We start from the raw sequence: 21,378 nt of genomic DNA, 5'->3' as shown, positions 1-21,378 counted from the left end.
GCTATGGTTGTCTATGTTGACATCTACTTTTTTGACATTGTGGCAACGGTTGAGATATTTCCGGAGGACTCTGACGTTGGACTCTGACGTTGCCTTTTGCAGAGCCACGCTGCTCCAAAAGTCCTACAACATATGTAATGTGTGACCCCTAAGAGGGAATCATGTGTTTTTTTCTGATCGGGCACCACCATCGACGGGATCATTTGTCCGTGCCTTCAAGAAATCGGTCAAACCACTGTTAAAAAGTAAACGTGTTATTTGACGTGACAGCGCTGTAGTTTAGATTTGGTGAGGTTTAGGGAATGATCATGGTCTGGGTTAAGAGGCAGCAAAGTTGACAGACGCGAGGAAAAGCACAATGAACAGCTCTGTCATGTTGTCGGCATGTTTATCTACAATGATGTAGCAAAAATGATTTTGTTTCTCATTCCAACATTTAGCTTTTCCATCTCGACTTTACTGTTAGCTTCAATAGATTCAATGAAAATAGATGTGGGTCGCATGGATTCCCCCCCCTCCCCCCCCCCCGAGTGTTTTGAGATCTGTCAGGTGCTGCAGGTGCTGAGATGTACAAACTTTCAGGCCAATCACTAACATTGAATTTCTTTTTTTTTTCTATTTTTCTTACGGTTCCCCTTTTTTTCCTTCTCCTTCCTTCCAGTGGTTGTGTTGTATTTGCAGGCCGTGGGAACCAAAGAATGGAGGGAGGTAAGTTGAGCAACCAATACCTGTCTGTCTGCCATACATGTGTTTTATTTTTGTCTTTTAAGAATGCTAAATTATTGACATCAAGAATTTCCGTTGACGCTAGTTACCTTCAGTCAGGTGTTAGAGAGGAGACGGGGGGAGTTATGAAGATAAAGTCCAGAAGCAACTCTCTGCAAACCCCTGAGAAGATTATTGTCGAAAATTAAATGTGTCAACCTCATCGCTTGCTCACAGAAGCGTCACCGCTGTCTAAAAAAAAAAACCCCGGCAATATACCTGACCCAAACTGATGAATTAATTGTAACGGTTAAGGACTGAATAAATAAAGGATCTTATTAATTCAAGTTTCTGATGCTTGACAAAAGGAATTTAATCATTGATATTCCTTTTTTTCGGTCTGATCAAATATGCACCGTCTGCTCCTCACGACTTCTTTCCAACTCGCCCATCTGTCGCTCTTTTTTTTTGAAGATGGGGAAAGGTGACTTAACATTCAATGCTGCGTCTTTGAATGTCTTCCCTCTTTTCCTTTTTTTGTTACGTCTCCCCAGCACAGCTTTCTTTGTCAGCTCTTATCCTCATTTTCCCTCCCATTATATTTGCCTATGACTTTCCGTCTTTAGTCGCCGTATTTACTCATTTGTAAATTCAAAGTCAACACCGATGTGTCGGTGCGAGCTTTGCCTCCGCTGATCCTCTCCCTTCCAGACACCTCACACATTTTTATTTATCGTGGCGGGGCTTTGTCAAAAAAACACGACAAGAATTGCACAGCAATCATCAGAGTAAACATCGCGCTCTCAGCCCTACACGCTGTCAGCAGATAATTGTGCTTGAATGTCTTGAGCGTTTTTTTTTTTTTTGTATCGTGGCAGTACAAGATCATCTGTAAATTAAGTGTTGTCCTCTAAGGGACAAACGGTGCATTTGCATTCCAAAAACAAATCAAATGGTCCAAGTAGAATTTGTTTGATCAAATTGATAGTTCTGAACAGGATGCTAGTCCACTGTCCATCCTCCGTTGTGCACTGATTCTTTATGTGCCTCCACTCACTGGCGCCCCCGAACATCTGTGGTGGCCCATGGGACTACAGATAACAACGTATCGTTCAATATCATTCGTTAGCAAACCGATCAAGATACTGCTGACCTTTAACCCGCTCTGGCAGACTATAAAGTGCTCCACAAAATCAAATAATGTGTGAACACTGTCAGCATGTTTGTACTAAATGAAACCATTTACAATCCCCAGAACAAGATGCCACGAGTTAGTAAACGGTACGGAGAAAAAAAATAAAGACTATTGGGGGAGATATCGGGACTGTTAGCACATGTGGGCTGACTAGCAGGTTAACTGTTAGCGCGCCAGCTGAAGGCATTCACAACCAGTCCCTGTGTCCAAACATTTTGCTATCCGATTACTATTCCATGTATCATAGGACGGCTGTGCAGCAGCACTGTGATACCTCATAAACAAACACCTAGTTACCAGACTTGTAGATTCCCTCAGGAACTATTGGTTGGCCTGTGGTCTGCATGAACTTCATTTCGTTTACCTGAACACAAAGAACGAAAGTCTCTTACAAGTCAACACTAAACAACTATGCACACTTAAATCACAAATCCTCCTTTTGTGCACTGCTTCCTTTGTCATTTAAATAAATATTAATCCCCAAAGGTTAGCTGAAAAACAGCAAATCAACCTCCCACCCCAGTTACAAAGTAATTCCCCAACCTTTACACATACCCCAGCAGCTATTAACCAATCATGCCTGAGCGGGATTCAAAAAAAACAAAGGTCCCCAGCTCCGAAAATAGAAACACTGAGAGGAAATATCATGGGATTTTCCTTGTTGGGTCGATATGCCTGGAGGGCTCTGTGGTCCGCTATGGTCCCCTTGCACGGCCTTGGTAATGGCCGGGCTCTGGGACACAGTGGATAGCCTGGATTATGTGCGCTGGGCACTAAAGAAGTGAGTGGAGGTATTGAGGCAGTGCCAAGATCAATAGCTCATTACACAGTGCTGTTGAGGTGATGCTGCCAGTCCAACGGGAGGGGAGAGGGATTACCAGTGTGATTGTCAGGGAGATTGAGAGACGGCCCCGGACCTGGAGGGAGGCTGGACCTGGGATGTAGAGCCGGGTCAAACGTAGCTACAAATGAACTTTCTGATTTCTCCTGGGACAAAGGGCTTAGCACTTAGCACAACGGAGCTCATTGCGATACAGTGTGATCCCATTCTTGCGAAAGGAGATTCATATTCATAGATTCCAAGTCCTGAAACGGTCCGATGGTTAATACGGGTTGCTGCTGAATCTCATTCATTTGATTCACTTCTTTCTCTGGTGTATTTTCTTGATGGGAGCTTAACAACAGGCTTCGACTGGTGAATCAATGCTGTCATTACCGCCAATTATCACTCTACTTTTGTAGTTTGGCAGGACAGAAGTAATCGATAACACTCGCAATCCGGATTTCGTCAGGAAGTTCGTCCTGGATTTCTTCTTTGAAGAGAAGCAAAATCTACGGTTTGATGTGTAAGTATAGTCTTGATGGCATTTCATTAACTCTTATCTGAATAAATCTCCATGCATTTAAATCTCTGGGCTGTGGATTTGGAGTAACCACACAAAAATAGCAATGCTTGTGATTGCATTTGAATAATTTCTCTCTCTGCAGGTCCTTCAGTTTGGTTAAAAGGTAATTTTGTCTGATCAGGATAAGTGAACGGGCTAATCACAGATTAGATTAAATGCTGGGATGTCCAATCATGAAAGTACCTTTTTTTTAAAAGAGGTCACTTGCCAAGGTTGTCTGATTGCCCAACTGATTAAATAAGTGTCTTTATACCTGTTATCCTTAATCAAAAACAGGGAGAGATCACTTACAGGCCTCTGGAGCTATAATCAAGGCACTGAAATGTGTTTTTATTGCAGTGCGGTCTGTGTGGCAGAAGCTTATATAGAGTCTGAATATGAAAATGGAACAGGAGCATTGTTTGTGATGACACCATTATACTGGTGTTGTGTACATAATTTAAACCCCCGCTGCTTTGCAGGGTAATTTCCTATTTTCAATCAAATAGGCTCTGTGCAACAACCCAGATACTACAGGAGACCTTCAAGATACTTTCACATGTTCTTTTAGTCTTGGCTCTGTTGAGGCACGACACCCCAGGCCAAAAACATAATTATTTATGCATTGGCCAATTTTTAGATTTTGTGCTATTCTACCGGAAGAACGAGGAGAACACTTCTAAACTTCGTCTGTTGCAGCTGTAGATTTCTCCTAAATTCACCACAAGTTAGATTGTTAACTGTCTTAATAAATTAAATCTAGAGGGGATGTTTTTTTTTGGGGATATCTACGAGTTACACATTTTCACCCAACCTGTAGTGTCTTCAAAACAAATGGAATTTGCAGCGGAAAGTTGAAACAGTATACATTTTGCGACATCACACTGCAGCGGCCGATCACGTAACAGACGTAACGGGACCATATCTGTGCTACGTGAGGGAACTAAAGACGTTAATCGTCATTACGGGCCATAAGTGTGTCCTAATTGCCGCAATGTCTGATTTGGTGTAAAAGTGGCTAAAGACAATCAGAGGCAGAGTAGGGCAAGTCAAACCTCCCCCATCGTAGGAAAAAAAACAACATTTTATTATTTGAAAGAGCATAGACAGGAGTTATTTTTCTTCCTGAAGAGTGTTCTGTCTAACATACGTTTCAACAACTTACTGTTTCCTCCCAACTGAGTTCAGCCAGCTAGTTTTCTAGTAGACAGAAGTCACAGCGCATGTTATGCGGTCACGCTGGGCCGATGACCAATCATATACGCCCACGCCATATCGCAGGCCTGGTGCGTACAAGAACATGCCCAGCTTGTCAAACTAAAGATCTGATTTGTTGAAGTCCATGACAATCAACCACAACATCCAATCCATGCGTAGTTTGATCTGCTGTAGCTTTGCCATTCTGTTTAGGCCTGCAGTGAAGACTTAGCAGGCCCAGGCAGTCCGCCACTGCATTGCACTGGGATAAGTAACTGCAATATAGGTAGCAGGCAATAGTTACAATATAAAGTATCAAAACTGCCAAACAGGAAGACATAAATGAACCAAACATTCTTGCTTTTTGAAGTAAACTGTTCTGTTTTTGTACGACTTAATATAATCTCTTGAAATGCAATGTCACACCTTCTTCCAATCTTACCGTCCTATTTGTTTCCTGCAGGTACAATGTGGACTCCAGAAGCTGCAACATATCCAAACACGTAAGCACAATTTGTTCAACTTAAATGACTCCCATCAGCCCTGCAAACGTATTGCATTGTATTCTGCATTACTCACAACCGCTAAAGCTCATTTACAGGGAAGGAGGTCAGCGGTTGACGATGATTTGGCATGAATGAATCTATTTGGTATTTAGAGGGCCTGGAATATGAATCCATCTTGTGACTAAGCTGTTTTTTTTCTTCCTCCTCAACAAATCCACTTATGTGGGAGAGCAGAAGGTGAGTAGTGTATATGCAAATAGCATTATCCTCATTATCCGCATTTTAATGGCCTATTGTTCGTCTCCTTTTTATTTTCTATTTTGCATGAAATATTCCAGCGTCCCCGGAAGAGACTTGTGTATCATCCACTTAACGCTCCATCGTATTTCTTTCTCCCATTCTTTTATTTCATCAAGGACAAACAACAGCAGAAAGCTTCCCACGTAGTCTTCTTCTTCCTTTTTGTCTGTGCTTCATCACTCGCTCAGCTACAGCAACTTTCAAATCTCAACTTCAAAGTGAGAGCAGCTGCTGACGTTGTTCATGTCGGGACATTAACGCAGCCACAAACATATTGGGCTTTGTGGGACTCACGCCCACGCCTGCTCTCTGCCCCCGTTGCCGAGCAGGAGCATCATCTCTGCTTCTTTTTTTTTCAGGCTGCCATGTGTCGTTCCTCTGTAGTTTTTGTTGTCTTTAAACTCTGTTGTTCAATGAAAAATGCTGGTTAAAGTTCTTTTTCTACCGTGAGGACCGATATCATGCACAGTGTGGTGCTTTCAAGAGCAATCAGTCATCAAGCAACCTGGATACCGAACCCCACTCGGACTTCCAGGGCTTGACCTAGTTGGGTTTAATGCATGCTCGCATAAAAGGCGGAATTAAACCCTAAATTGTATGTTTAATTTAAAGTGACACTTCAGTAAAATGAAATTATACTTTGATGGGACTTTAATAACTTTAATATCTGTATTGCTATGCCCAATGGGTTTGTACAGTTTATGAAAAGCACAGTAATTAGTTGAATGTTCATGTATTTTAATGAGCTGGTTCCCCCATGCTAACAACTCATGAACTCTTATGTTGAAAAAAAGTTAAAGAGCTCCTGAAATAAATGGGAATCTGTAAGCAACTGAGCACACTGCGGAGTCTTAGAGATGCATTATGCATTGCACCATGGCTGAGTTAATGAAGGGATAGGCTTACAGTTTACCTTAAAACAATGGTCAGGTGCGCTTATGAAGCTTGAGATGGGTTTAACTAATCCCTTCTGAAAAGGGATTTCAATGGAAGAGATGGGGACAAAATCATTTTTCTAGTTAAAACACATTCTTAAGTTTACCTGACGTTTTAGAAGTCGGACTTTTAAAATTAAGTGGACTTATTTCAAAGTAATGGGCTTTTTCATACTAAATTTCCTCTATGTGTTGCCACGGCTCAGCATAAAAAAACCTGTTCAGGGAACAAAAAATATGGAATTCAGTACTAAGAAAACGGCATGGGTTAAATATATATATATATACACACACAAAAAAAAGACAAGATGGTGAACCCAATGTATGACCACACAATATCTACGTCTACTTCTTAAATACAATACTAAGAAAATCAAAGTTAAAAGACAGTTTGCAGAATCAAACCATTAAATTAAATATGCTTGGGAGTGCTAACCTTCCACCCTCAACACCCTTGTGCCAGACTACCAGGGGAGATACCAGGTTTTGTGCCATGCGACTTCTCATGTTATACCACCCGTATTGGGACACAGGGGGCACACAAACCTGGAAACTCTGCCCAGTGTTTCTTCTCAGCCAATTTTCAAAGCTGCTATTGCTTCTGATTTCGTATGCCTCATTGATATATGCCACTGCCCTTGCTGGCAAATGAGCGCAGGGCTTCGGGCGATTGCAACACAAAGGGAGGTTGAACATTGTTCATTTGCATTGTAGTGATACAAAGCCAGTGGAAAATTGGCAGTGTTTCCGTTTGAGGGACATCAGAGGAGTGATTGCAGCAACCCTAAACTGTTCTTTAAGTTTCTCACGTCGTATTCACTGTACTGTAAATGGCTGGACTACATCTGGGTCCTGTCATGCAATTAAAATACTGTCTCTTTATTCTTTCATCCCACCCATCCCCCAAGGACTTTCTGGGCCAGACCTTCTGTACCCTCGGAGAAATCATCGGCTCCACAGGAGGGCGATTGGAGAGGACCCTCTCGTAAGTCTCGCACCAGTCTTTTGTGTCAGTGAGACACCGGTGCCCTCCTCTTTGTCTGTTCAGGTTGTTGAGTCGTATTCATGAAATAAATTATGTGCATAAATAATTTCTTGAGACAAGCAAAGTGAGAATAATGCAAGTCCCTCGAGCTGTCTCTCGTTTCATATTTATTGATGGCTGTGGCGGAAGACAACGCCGCATGAGTCACCCTACTAATGCAGTGTGTACAGACTCTCCACGTCTAAATGGCCTCATCTATTATGTCGTTACACCGCAGTGTGAGCGGTCAGATCAGCGTCACTGCACACTGAGCTCTCGTCACTGAAGGAGTATTGAGTTTTCATGTCACACAATGCCGAATGGAGCGCGCGACAGTATTTTACTGTGCGGGAAGTCAATATAACTTTCGATATTGACAGAATCTGCTCATATTTTCTGCTTGGTTACATGTGGGTGAAAGAAAGCAACCCTTTTTTTTACATAATAAAAGGAGAGACTGCACTGAATGTGGCCACAAACACATATTTTGTATTGTATATCTCTGCAGTGTGGAATAAGATAGTGTTTTATGGGGAGTAAAAAGAATGCTGGGAGGCAGAGAGATGGGAGGTCAGAGAAGACACGAGCCAAATATGAACCCGTCTAATTGCTCAACAGATAGGCCACAGGGAAGCGCTTCTTCGCAGCAACACATGCATCAGAAGCTGTGGCCGAAACACAGTTTGCATGCACAAGTAAAAGAAGGTCCTCCATAACGTCAGTTCTTCCCTTAACCAAACAACAACAGGGTCGTCCTTCAATCAGAGGATTGGCGGATCGATCGCCAGCTCCGCTAGTCCATGTCGATGTGTCCTTGGGCCCCAAATTGCTCCCGAAGGCTGTTTCTGCACGGGTATGAATGGTTAGTTAGAGTCCTGTTAGGCAGGTGGCACATTCCATGCGGCGCCTACCATCATTGTGTGAATGTGTGTGAAACGGTGGATGATGACATGTAGTGTAAAAGAGCTTTGAGGAGTAGGAAGACGACAGAAACGGTGGGTTTCAGCAACTGACAACTGAGGTTTCTCCATGACAAGTGACCAAACAGCACCCAGTCAGGCCTTAAGAGGTGTTTAAAAGCTCTGCGGGAGGGGGGGGGGGGGGGGAGGAACAAAAAAACCTGAGTGAACCTTGAGTTAAGATATTCTTTTCTTTCAGAAAGTGAGTTAGAGTTCTTAGAATTCTAAATAATTTAGCACTTTGTTTTCTCTTCATATTTTTCTCTCGCTGCCGCCCCAACGTTGCCAGTCAGCTAATTTGCTTGAGCTCCTCTGGCGTTTGTTCAGCTCAACCAACGGAGACAGCTCTGCCTGTAAACACATAAAACTCCAATCTGTCTAAGTCAGTCTTAGTTTAATTTGTTTTCCTTCGTATTTTGGTTGCACAGTAAATGAATCGCTGCCGATGACTTCAGCTGGACTCGGTGGTGAGTCTGGTCGGCGAGGGGGCAGTTCTCGGTCTCTTGCAGCCGCCCCCTGCCAGCAGCACTATTGACACGTTTTAGAGGGCTTAACGTTCGCAGACAGACCAAACAATGGGCCGAGGTTACGGTCCGACGGCCCAAATGCCTCGGAGCTGGGCGAGCACAGGCCCAGAGAGACTGACGGACAGAAGGGGGGTGGAGAAAAGAGATGGGGCTGATAAAGTATTTTACATTTTGGCATCACTGGATTGCGAAAGTAAATGTGATGCCATTGACTGTCGACACATACACGACAGCTGCGAAAAATAGATTCGCACCCCGCTCTCCACCTTTAAAAACAAACACTGAATGGACTTTTAAAGACTTAGACAATTACTCACACTCATCACAAACCTGCCAAAGGTTCCAGGCGATTAGTCATCTTTGCACCGTATCCATTAATGGGATTCACCTTGAGGAGAGAAATGAGAAAAGCGACAGGTTACATACAATAAGACCTCTGTCTGAAGGATTTTTATAATGACTCACTCTGTGATTAATGGGAAACAATGGAGCTTAAAGACACTGACAAGGGGGGGATTCTTCAACAGCGGCTCAGACAACGGCCCGATCGATGGGAAAAAAATACATGCGACATTGGAATGAAACAAGTGAAGGTGTGAGTCGAATTTGTAAAATATGTGTCAGCTTTTGAAATCTTTTTCGTGTGCTTTTTGCGCCCCAAGTCCCCCCCGAGGGGGAGAGAAGCCCGTGTAGAGGCCTTAGTGAAGTCTGTTCAAGTAGTCGTATGAACCCCAAATTTCCGTATTTCCGCTGCCGTAGCCTCAGCGTTGACAACTTGCAGACTTGAGCCTGGCGTGAAAACACGTATTGTAAAATTAACAAGCACGTGCTTCTAAAGCCTCTCGTTTTCCACGTTATCGTTGCAGCAAACTATTTGCGAATGTTATTGCACGACCATGAAACCTAATCTCAGTTCCGTGGCTCTTTATGTTGACTCGTTATGTTTCCTGAGGATGGACTTGTTAAGCTCCCCCAAAGGATTCGCTATCTGATATTTTGGTGGGATTTGCAAAGCTTACAAGATGACATTTTATCCTCGATGCGTAAACAAACACACCGGCTCCTGCTTTTGAAAAATAGGACTCATTAGCTGCTGAATGCGCCGCTATGTTCCGCCGGCTAACTAGGAGCCATTTGGTGCCGTGCGGGAAGCGTGCAGCGGGTTTATCAGAGCTCTTTCACTGAAAAGCAGCAGTGAGAGGGTCCGTCTCCGCCAGTGAGTCCCTTCAACGCTACACATATTCATTTGATCCTTTAATTCATAGAGGAATATTGATTGGTGCAGCGTTACAGTTACACCTGAACTCAAGCATACATCTTAACATCTTAACAGTGTGATCTACCCTGAATGTGGCGTGCCGTGCTGAAAGGGGACGAATAGCAAACTCGAGCTGACATTTTATTTTCCATCACACCAACAAACTATCTTTTTCTTTTTTTTGCTATTGCAAATGTTCTCTGCCATGCATACAAAAATAACCAAGACAAAAATACCTGGTGGCCTCAATTCTCTTTAAAAGACCACATTTTGAGTATAAACAGCCAGAACAATACAGCCAAGACGCGCAACTGTCCCTAATGATAAGTCGACACACAACTCGTGTCACAAGAATACCTGTAGCCCCGCCCCCTCCCCAACTTAAACAGAGCAGTTTGGCTCTCGACGGCCTGCAAGATTCAGCGAGGGGCAAAAAGAAAAGCAAGCGAAAGGAACGGCTATACAAGAAGTGTTACTGGGAAAATTTGCTTAGAAAAGGAAGGAGGAAACGACACGATGAGGGACCGACTGAGCGCAATCACACACCCCCATATGGTCAGGGTCTCTGATGGCCCGCCTTCAGGGAATAGACAGCTGTCTGGAGCTTCTGATAGATCAGACGCAGCAGAGCCCAGGGGGAAGAAACAAGGGAGGATGAAGGGAGAGTGGGGAGGTAAAGGGGTGACACAAAGTGTGAAGGGTGAGTGACAACTCGGCAGACAAAAGGAGAGAGGGAGGATGGAGACGAAGACCGGGAAACTAATTTAGCGAAAAAAGGCAACAGAATATGTAAAGATGGAGGAGACGCGAGGAGATGGAGTGACAAAGTCGCTGCAATAGACGGAGGAAGATAGATCCAGGGTAGGAGATATTTCCTGAGAGAGACCGAAGTCGACAGATTTGTGTTTGCTTTCCAAACTGCAGAGTCCGCCATACACAGTAGGTGCTGTCATTTAGAAGACTGTGTTTCACAGTTTGCTCTACAAACACACACACACACACACACGCACACACACAAAGTGTGGACAAAGGTTACACACGGCCTGTGTATAAATATATATATATATATATATATATATATATATATATATATATATATATATATATAAAATTGGATTATTGATTTTTCTTTCTGCTATTGCTGTCTTCACATGGAGCCAAACACACACACATGGCTGTGGTAGCCTCCTCGTGTTGGTGGGTGTATGCTTTTATAGGTCAACAGTTTTAGAAATGGGCTTCATGCTGCGCTGCGAACTGAGCACTCCTTTCCACTTACCTGCGTGTTGCTACGGCAACTGAGAGGAGGGGGAGGGGAGGAGGGGGGGTTCTAATAACCGAGGAGGTAAAAGTATAACAATGATCCAAAATACAATTTTTGAAAAAAGAAAAGAAAATGGGGAGCGCTCTGCGGGATGTATTATATGGACGCTTATACGACCACACAGCGAAGGTATTTATGGGCATCGAGAGAAGCATAACACACACATAGACATGCGCATATATTATAGTTTATATATGCACGTATATTTATATATATCATGTATGAATTAATCTTGGAGGCAGAGCAGTTCTGAGCGTGAGATCAAACTTTTTACTTTGGTCCGCGTTCCCATTTGACAAGCGAGAACAGAAAAAAAGCAACCGACAAACCGTCCACTTGTAAGTGCAATCTGAAAAAAACAAGGTCGATCTATTAACAAACCCACGTGTGGCCGGTCTCCCAGATGTAGATCGATGAGGCGGACGGCAGGCTGAGCGAGCCGTCCTCCGAGGGACGGGGGTGTTGCCGGCCGTGTGGCGATGATAACCAGCCTGTCATGAAATTACACCTGGACTTACACTGCGAGGCGCTGGTCAGCGTGTCAGAGGGCAGGGTGTGTAATTGGGGGCAGCCGTGGGATGGCAGGCTGCTCTGTGAGGCTGACGCACAAAAGACCAGCACACACATATAGTCCCAAAAAAAATTGTGACACAAAGCAAGAGATGTTCTGCCCTGTGAGATGAAGCAGCAGTGACAGATTGCAGGCCGGTGTTGTGCTACGGAGCTGGAGGAGGCATCTGCAGACGCCATCTCATCCTGTTACCACACACGTGTGATACAAACAGACAGGTAGGAACACACTACTCGACAAGTGGCTCCGGCTGTATTCAAGTCTGAGTTTTTCCTGGGTCAGTTCAGTGACTTGATTGAAGGGAGGTGTCCATTCGAAGGTGCATTATATAAATAACTGTTGTGGGTCGATGGGATGATGTGTACTGTTGTCAGAAAGGTTGCCATATCCCTTGGCTGACCGAGGCTATTGTGGGCAATGTTGCAAATCTAGGATGGCATTGGACTTGCCAGACTAGTGGCATGGTTCCAAGGATGTCTCTCTGTCAGGAGGTCCATCCACCACTATGGCCCAGACCTTTGGTTGCATATCATTAAAATGTGGTACAGTTCTTCGTGGTGGCAAGACGATGACTGGTGATCCAGACTTCTTGTAGCATCTAAGTTAACCTGCAAAAAGAAATCTGCTTAATTTGATGGCGACATTCAGAAGATGAATCCTTGTGACATTAATCATCCTCAACTTTCCCTCTTTACGTCGCCTTTGAGGTCTTTGAGGACAACATTTGGCGATGTCAGTGAAATGTGTGAACCACTGTTTTGATGGCTCTCCGTAGAACTTGGTGTGCACATTCATGTTCCTCTCAGGATGACTTGGAATAAATTGTTTTCCAGAAACTTTACTTGAGAGATAATTGCTAAATCTTGTGGACAAACCACAAGTACTGAATCCATCCGAATATTGCGTCCAAGTTGGAGGTGGTGCAGCCCAAAAGATCTCCTCCCCAAGTGCTCCGTTACAGCCGCCATTGCATGGCACCCTCCAGAAGAGCCAGTCTAAGTATAAGCCTTTTTAGTGTTTTTCTTTGCATATGTAGCATGTGTGCCCGTCACACTTCCCGCTTGGATGTCTGGAGGTCCTGAATGGAGTAAAACTCTGTAAAGCCCTGCAGTCCAGGAGAAGCAATCACAAACACATTTGATTTGATTCATACTTGACAGTTAAATGGCTCGAAGCCATTTAAAAGATGCCACCAGGTCTATTCAACCAGCTGGCCTAGTATACCATCCTTTAAACCAGCGGTGCCCAACCTTTTTTTTTTGCCAGGGATCAATTCAGTGTCAGACAATATTTTCATGGACCAGCCTTCATGATGTGGGCGATAAATATGACAAAATAAAATGATATGGCCGGCATAAAGACCATTATATAGTGCATGAAAATACAACTCACCACTACACCAAATTAGTGGGAGCCTTGAGTGTTTTTCTCTGCAACGAGCCGGTCCCATCGCGGGGTCACGGAGACAACGACCCCCGACGTGTGTTGTTTATGTCCAGTCTACTGACTCTACTCTGTAATTTAAACCTTCATGTAAACTCTGTAACTTTATTAAAACCTGCTTCACAAAGATAGGATGTTGGAAATGGAAGCAGCGTTTTAGAGCTTTTTTGGCAATCTCAGAATATTCCTGCCTTGATTTTAATCCACAACACAGAGTTGTAACAGACTTGTGAATTTAATTTTTGGGGTAACCATCGTGCACCCTCTTGTCATATGTCAAAAGATTATGTCTGAGGTTACGCATAAAAGGATGTAGCCTGTCATTTTTCAAAATAAAACATTTTTCGAACCTTTTTAAAAAAAATTCTTTCTCTGCGGCCCGGTACCAAGAGACCCACGGACTGGTACCGGGCTGCGGCCCGGTGGTTGAGTACCGCTGCTTTAAACCATACACCATCCCTGTATGTGGTTAAAAACCTCATATGTCTTTTCAGAAGCTGTGGATATTTAGCTGAGCCACACAGCTGAAAAATCTCATCTCAGCTGCTTGTATCCACGGTATCATTCCTTTGGTCACTAGCCAAAGCTCTGAACGACTAGAATGAATACCGGCTGACAACAATGCTCAAGTTGATCCAAATGTGTGAGCGGTTATCCTCTTTTGAATGATAACAGCTGGCCTTTTTTTTTGCCCTCTTTTAAAGTGTTCGACCGTAAACACTCAGACACGATTGCATAACACGTTGTATGAACTGGTTGCATTTCGGGCATTCATTAACAAACATCAGAGGTCATGGATGAATGAAACCAAATCCAGATTATAAGAGTTGGGAGTGAGAACAGGTGGACAAGACACATTTCGATGTTAGTTACATGTAAGTGACACGGCACCTCAATTGCATAACCAAGTCTTTATGGTCAAAAAAGATGTGACAGCCAAGCAGAGATGCTGATTAAAGAGTTTATGAGTGAGTTCGCTGCGGGTACATTTTCACTGCAATTCCATTTCTTTGCCAGCTGCTGTTCTGTCACTCATCATATAATTATGTGAAGTTGTCAAGGTGAAAGAGTTAGCTGAGCTGGACGTCAAGCTTAAAAAGATAGCCCAAAGTTTCTGCTATAGAAGCTAGTTGGAGGACGTACTGATGGATTTCATGGTCACTAATTAACCTTTACCATATGTTTAATTTATAACTAAGTTGTTTTCAGTTGCCAGTAGGCTTACCAGATACCCAGTAAAAGACTCAAGGGGTTTATTTTGTGAGTTTTGAATTTTAGTCCGAAATATAACCTCCAGTCTTAACAGTAAAAGTTATGTCAAATCTCTCTATTCCTAACTCGATCTTCCTTCACGCAGACACACACAAACCAGTGGCGTCACCGTCTGTCCCCTGTGTTCTGCGTCCCACAGAAGCGTCACCTGCCATCTGGTATGGCGGTTTAGGTCTCATCTGGATTGCTCTGCTGTGACAGGCAGAAAGACAAAACCCTTCTGCCACTGCTGCTGCTCTTCTTCTGCAGCAACTGTAAACTTTCTCAGGCTGAAAGTTAAATATATTAATAAATTTAATCTTGCCCGTGCTGCAAATGTAATTAAAATATAGGTATCCTCGGCATCATTCGGAGTTGAAAATGTGTGAAGAATACGTTTGCAAGAGGAAACTTTTTTTAATCAGCTCCAATGTCGCCATTGGAAAAAAAGCAAACTTCACAAATGAATCAGCTCAGAGTTTTTCAAACGTGTCTCTTCAGACTGGGCAAGAATTAGCTGTTACTTTATCTGGCAAACCAAAGATATGTTTGCAATTGGCTCTGTTTGGGAAGCTCAGAGCTAGTTTCATGCTTGCCAGGTTTGAGCATCTTGGCAAATATCACGACAAAGTTGTTAGGCAACACTCACAGATACAGACAACACCAATCTGTTCGCAACACCACTTGTTGCGACAACAAAGGATATGGAGTAGAAAGACAGAGTTTTTAGATAACATCCTGAGAATGGACATCGGGAGACAACTCTTTCAAAGACAGCGTAAAACATTTGGCTGTTGGCTTTTCTAATAATTTGATAATGCCAATATTTACCCAGGTATGTGACACGATACAATATGTTGTCTGTCTACCTGCAATTTAAAGTGTCAAACCAAAATGAAAATTTAAAGCCATAAATATAATAAACATAAAAATAATAGTGACGATGCAAAGCACTTAAAGCGCTTTCTGTGGCTCAGACAATGTTCAATAGAAGCATCTGTTTTATGCGCAGCCATATTTATACATTTCTTTTGAGTTTTAGAAGCTTAACGTTTTTTTCAATCGTTAACAAGCACTTACCCATACTTGAGATACTTTTTCTAAACTCTTATCACAGACGCACATCTACAAACCACAATTGGCCAAATGGATAATTTTCTTCTCAAAAACACATTTTGTTAAATATATACTAACTCTTCATTTCAAAATAGAACACATTTTTCTCTGCACACACTAACTTTACCAAAACACTGGAAATCTGACTCAAAATGAAATTATTCTGTCTATTAATAACTCTTGTCTTTACTTCACAAGGTCCTTGCAGTCAATCAAAGTACACCAGGTTTCAAAATACTGGCTATTGCTGACATTACAAAAAAGGCATAGACTTTTATGTTTCAGTTTTACAGGTATTTGCTTGCAAAACATGCAATCCACTGTTTTTACACTAAATTTCTTGGTTGGGAACTGTATGTCCACATGTAATGTTCACATTCAAAAGCATTCCAGTGAAAAGCTAGTCTGGACATTGAATTGAACACCTGGACATATTGTCGTCGTAGCTCCTCGACTCTCTCACCGTTCCTCTCAAAGAGAACAGTGTAGAGCTGCTTCATCCGCACGCTGTGTTTGGACAATGTCCGCGTAATGGATGTGAGGCTGATGCCATCGATAATGTCAGATATCTCATGATCCTCCACAATTCTACTTTGAATGTCATGCAGTTTTATTGCATTATTTGCAACAACCAGTTCTACAATAGCAAGCTCTTGATCATTCGTGAAGAGCTTTTCTCTTCCCCCAGAGGGACGAAGACGTTGCATTCTTTAGAGGGACAAAAACATTCAACATATGCATTACTGTATGGCCGTATTGGCATGTCATTTGAGAATAGAAACAACACATGTAAAATGCAATACTTGTTGTGATTCAATTGTTTTTTTTATTATCAGCTGAGATATATTGGTTTAGAACTGATATCTTTGCAGAAAAGGTTTTTAGACTGTGTCTAAGGTTTTGAATATTGTTTTTGCCATTGTGGGATCTTGTGTGTTAACATTTGTAAATAATACAAAAACAATCCATGATTTTGTTGGGAGGTATAGCTTATCTGTTAAGAAAATGTAAGCATTGTGGAAATGTGTTCACTGACTGCATATTGTTTGAAAACAACATGAAATGTGTGGCTGGTATGGCCACAAAAAAAACAAAGCTGTGCTAATTGTGTTTAGAGTTTTAAAAATGTGACCACTGGTTGGACAAACGCTTGGTAGCGCCTGAAAAAAAAACTGTAAACACACGTGCAGCTAATCCAGATCTTGTAACAGATGCCTTTTTTCCTTAATTGAATGACAACTTTTTGTTTCTTCTAACCTTCTCGGTGATTAAAAAATGTAATGAAATCTGTTCCCAGCTGCTGTCATTGACTTTCAGTTGTCTCTATTTTGGTCGACGTGTCGTGGCAGTTGAATAACGACTTTATCATCAGCAGCTTGGTAATTATTGCTGGTCGGCATGGAATTTATAGACCACAATCAAATTTCATACTTGATCTGCTTTCTGACACAGAAATAAATTGTCAACCTGTTTCCATGGGTGCACATTTACAACAATGGCAAGTGGCTCCTGGCATGGGGGCTTCTCAGCACCACTATCCTTTACTAGATCCAGTGAAATGAAACATGAATTCCACATAGTCTCACTCTTGGAAGTCGAAAGAATATTTTTCTCTAGAGATTAGCAATCTTCATTTCGAGGTCGGCGTCATCTGTGGTTGCTGTGATTCTTGGCAGTTTGACAGATGTTTCAGTTTTCCATCTGTTACTCTAGCAATCAGAAACTACCGCAGGTTAAACTTTATGAACACTTTTAGTGCTGACGCCTTCCAACAGATACACTTTGAACTGACTTTTAAAAACGCGCTCGCTTTAACAACATTAAAGCTGAAAACAAGCAATAGAAGGAGAATCTCCGCAAGAGTTGATGTTACACAGTCTAGGAGGTAAACCACTACAAGACGCTTGCCAAGTGGTTGAAGTGAGGCATTGACCTGGAATGTTAATGTTATAGTTGGAAATTGAGCTTGGTATGGTTAAGATTGGACATCGATCTGAAAAGGTTGGACATTGACCTCAAACTGTTAAGGTTAGGTATTCATCTCAAATTGTTTGGTTTGGTTTTGAAAAGTTAAGGTTGGGAATTAACGTTCAATGATTGGGTTTAGGCTTTGTCCTTGAATGGTAGAGCTTGGGCATTGACCTTTAATGGTTTAGGTCGGGCATTGACCTTGAATGGTTAAGGTTAGGCATTGTCCTTGAATGGTAGAACTTGGGCATTGACCTTTAATGGTTTAGGTCGGGCATTGACCTTGAATGGTTAAGGTTAGGCATTGTCCTTGAATGGTAGAACTTGGGCTTTGACCTTGACTGGTTAAGGTTCGGCATTAATGGTTAGGGTTGGGTAGGGTGCAGCTTTTTGTTTGGTATCTTGATAGAAGAGGTTCATCCATGGTTAACATTGGTACACATGCTTAACATTGTGAACTAATATACTTAATATGTGAGAAACACCTCATGAAGACATGTTTGTTGGATCCAGAGACAACTTTCAGTTTCCGTGTGGGTGCATTGGAGGGGGAGAAATTGCAGCACATTTAAAGATCGGGTAATGAGGATGTAGTGTTTCTACTTTATGGCAAGGAGTACATAATTGGTTCAAGAACAGCCTTAGAAGAAGAGCTACAAACAAACAACTGAGTAACAGACATAGACAGGAGTTGCACTGACTGAATAATAATGCATAATAAATGAGTTTAGTGGTTAGGGGCTGAGCACAGGGAGAATGTTATATGAAGAAGTTGTTTTTAAAAGAGAAGTCCAAGGTGAGCTGACCTTCTCGGTTGATCTTTTGCTCTAGCTTCATTAGTGAGACTGGTAGGAGCAGTAAAGTCAGCCAACCATGATTTATTTTTGCAATTTGAAGCTGGAGATGACCACTGAATAACTAAACTTTCTCATAGAGGATCTGGTGATGGTGTTTGGTTAGCTACTGATATTGCATGAGAATTGTCCATACATAGGGGGAGGGCACATGACCTCCTCTCCCGCGTGGTAATTACACACTTCCTGTTTGATAAAACCCTCCTTATGTAATTCCTTATTAAAACATTTTCTCATGAGAAATATTGTTTTAATACTTTGTATGTTTCTTGTACTTTGACCTTTTCATCTTTAAAATGGGAGACATCTTTATTGTATTATTTTCCACATGCTTTGTAACTTTGAAAAATGTGTTATTTTAAAGTCTAGTTTCATGACAGGTTAAGAAAAAGTGTATGAGACCTACAAACCCAGGACTTCCAACCACGTCTCATGGGTGTTTTCTGGTTGTGTTTGTTTTTTTTTAGCCAAAACCTGTCAGTAGTTATCAACCATTCTGTTTCTAAAAAAAACTAACTCAGTCCTGTAGCCTATACTGACAATTATTTGTGATAGTGAAGTGTGATTGTTACCTAAAATACCTGATTACTACATAACTGATGGAGAAAGTTAAGTATGGAAGTTTTCTAACAAAAGTGATGGATAACAATAGGAACACGTTTTTAACTTCAGGCCAGGAGATTTTGTATTGCTTCCATTGCAAACAAGCCAGGGAAATAACGTCTCACCGCAACGAGCTAATCAGGGAAATCACATTCTGCATTGTTTCGTCAGGATGAAATATTTGCACACTGAGTCGTCCATGTTTGATCACCATGTTGAGTCACGGAGCCTGGCCTGAGAAATTACTGTTGGGTAGCTTCCAAGAAAGAAAGAACAAGGAGGCCAGTAAGCCCACGCATGGCAGTCCGTGAACCTTTCAAATGGTAGCTGTGACCCTGAGGTTAACCAGTGTTCTGTCAAGAGACTACACTTCATTTCACTTCATTAATAGCAGATGGCGGCCCCAGCCTGTTGTGTTTCCCCTGAGCGGTGAACAGCTCAGGATATCGCTCACAGCTGCCTGCACTTTGATGGTGTTTTGCATAGTTATTGTGGAAGATTTGGACAGAATATTCAAAAGCGATACATTAAGTATGACTGCTGTTTCTTTGACATCCTACAACTCAAGCTCACAGCAATGTAAAAATGTCTAATAAGCCTCAGTGGCCACCGTATGCATTTCCTCATGAGAAACAGAACAGGCTAAGTACTCTCATAATTTATCAGAGGAGCAGAATGCCATTATTATTATTATATGTCCAGGCAGTTCTTGCATCCGGTGGGATGGCTGGCTGGGCTTGCACTTTGACACACCGTAGATAAATTCATAAATAATTCTCGCGCTGTAGCTGCTCTGCCACAGCTGGCGTGAGCGGGAGAATCCGTCGATTTAATAAAACTACGTCATGGAAAACGAGGTGAGGGTGGCCGACAGACTTTCTTTTCTCCGCTCCCTTTCTCTTGCCTCCGTGTCCTTGAATCAACGAAACATACATGGTGGCTTTTGTTTCCCTCTCTGTCAGTCGTCTTTCTCCCTCTGCTCCTTCTCTTGTGTCAAAGCTACATCAGCTGGTGCCAACGGTCCCGCGGTGGGGCTGTGATTCTGCATTCTGCTTCATCGTGGCTAAGACGCGGCGGAAATATTCCGGGTTAGCGTACGACGGCTCTGCCTCCTGGCTTTGCCTCGGGCACTCCACCCCGCCCCTCCCCTGAATTTGGGCACAAAGCGGCAGATGAAAATGAGACAAAATGACTCCACAAAAAGCACAAAGAGGGCCGCTATGAAAGAGAATAATTACTTATAATGGAAAACCCAAAAACGGAAGCTTTTTTTTTTTTTAGTCTTACTCTCGTACTTACATTATTCAAATCAAGCTGAACTGAATTACAAATCAACTTTGAAATGGCGTGCTCTGAACCGTTGTTTAATGCAGCAACGTGTGCTGTGCCCATGAAGTCAATGTGAATATTACTATTTTACAGACATCTGCACACGTGCATTCATGTATGATGTGTGCATGTGTGAAGAGGTGTCTGGATATAAAGGACGAAACACATTGTGAGCGTGCCGTACAATTTGACTTCGCTGGCACTGGAGCTGTCAGAAGTGGAAACAAATGGATGTCTCTCAATTTTCTTTTAAAAAGCAGACATGGTTGTAGTTCGTCCTCTGTTCTCGTGCTCTGCTAATGTTCTTTGAGCGTAAGTTTTGATGGCAGATGTTGTACCCGCTGTGTAAAAAAAACAAATGTTGATGGAGAGCACAACAGTTTGGGGACACAAACGACGAGTTCACGATGACAAGACGCCGTTGTCGCGCTGTTACATAAAACTGCTTCAGATCCGTGCCAATTCAAAGACCTGATCCACATTTTTGAAATCATCGAACTATTCAGCCATGACATTGAGAATTCTTAGATGACACTGAGCTGCGCCTTCTGGAGTATTAACGCAACAAATTCTGCCCAGCTGGCAGTTGTATTTCCATTGTTGTCTCAGCGATACACTTTCCATAATGGTGTCAGGCTCAGAGTTTTATTATGGGCTTAGTGTCTTTCAGCGGAAAAAACAAGCACTTCAAATGGATCTACAATGACGGTGCTAAATGGGCCCGATACAATTACATTCGGCTGCCGGTGCGATTACGGTGCATATAATGAAGTGTATTTATTCACTAGGTCTCAATAATACACTGTCTGGGTCAATTTGGAGTAACAGTGTTGATATTGCAATAACATTGGGTTGGGGTTCAAAAGTTCGAGGAATTTAAATCTCAGAAACTTGAAGCGTCCAGATGGCAGCGCATAGTTAAGGACTT

The 21,378-nt window shown here is 42.5% G+C and overlaps 1 protein-coding gene across 1 annotated transcript in view; it reads left to right on the top strand.

Annotated features, from left to right (window-relative positions):
* The window catches only part of LOC137800229 (copine-9-like), a 72,756-nt gene that overhangs the window by 18,435 nt on the left and 32,943 nt on the right, over nucleotides 1-21,378 (top strand). The window contains exons 3-6 of the mRNA XM_068597319.1: nucleotides 662-708; nucleotides 3,143-3,246; nucleotides 4,946-4,985; nucleotides 7,129-7,208. Of these exons, the coding sequence (XP_068453420.1) occupies nucleotides 662-708; nucleotides 3,143-3,246; nucleotides 4,946-4,985; nucleotides 7,129-7,208 (271 nt within the window). The remainder of the gene's footprint in view (nucleotides 1-661; nucleotides 709-3,142; nucleotides 3,247-4,945; nucleotides 4,986-7,128; nucleotides 7,209-21,378) is intronic.

The sequence above is a fragment of the Clinocottus analis genome, unplaced genomic scaffold (assembly GCF_023055335.1).
Source record: "Clinocottus analis isolate CAN_PGR_092001 unplaced genomic scaffold, fCliAna1.0.p SCAF_4, whole genome shotgun sequence".
In the NCBI taxonomy this organism is placed as follows: Eukaryota; Metazoa; Chordata; class Actinopteri; order Perciformes; family Cottidae; genus Clinocottus; species Clinocottus analis.
The sequence above is the reverse complement of the archived record's forward strand: the minus strand, read 5'-3'. Positions and strand labels throughout refer to the sequence as shown.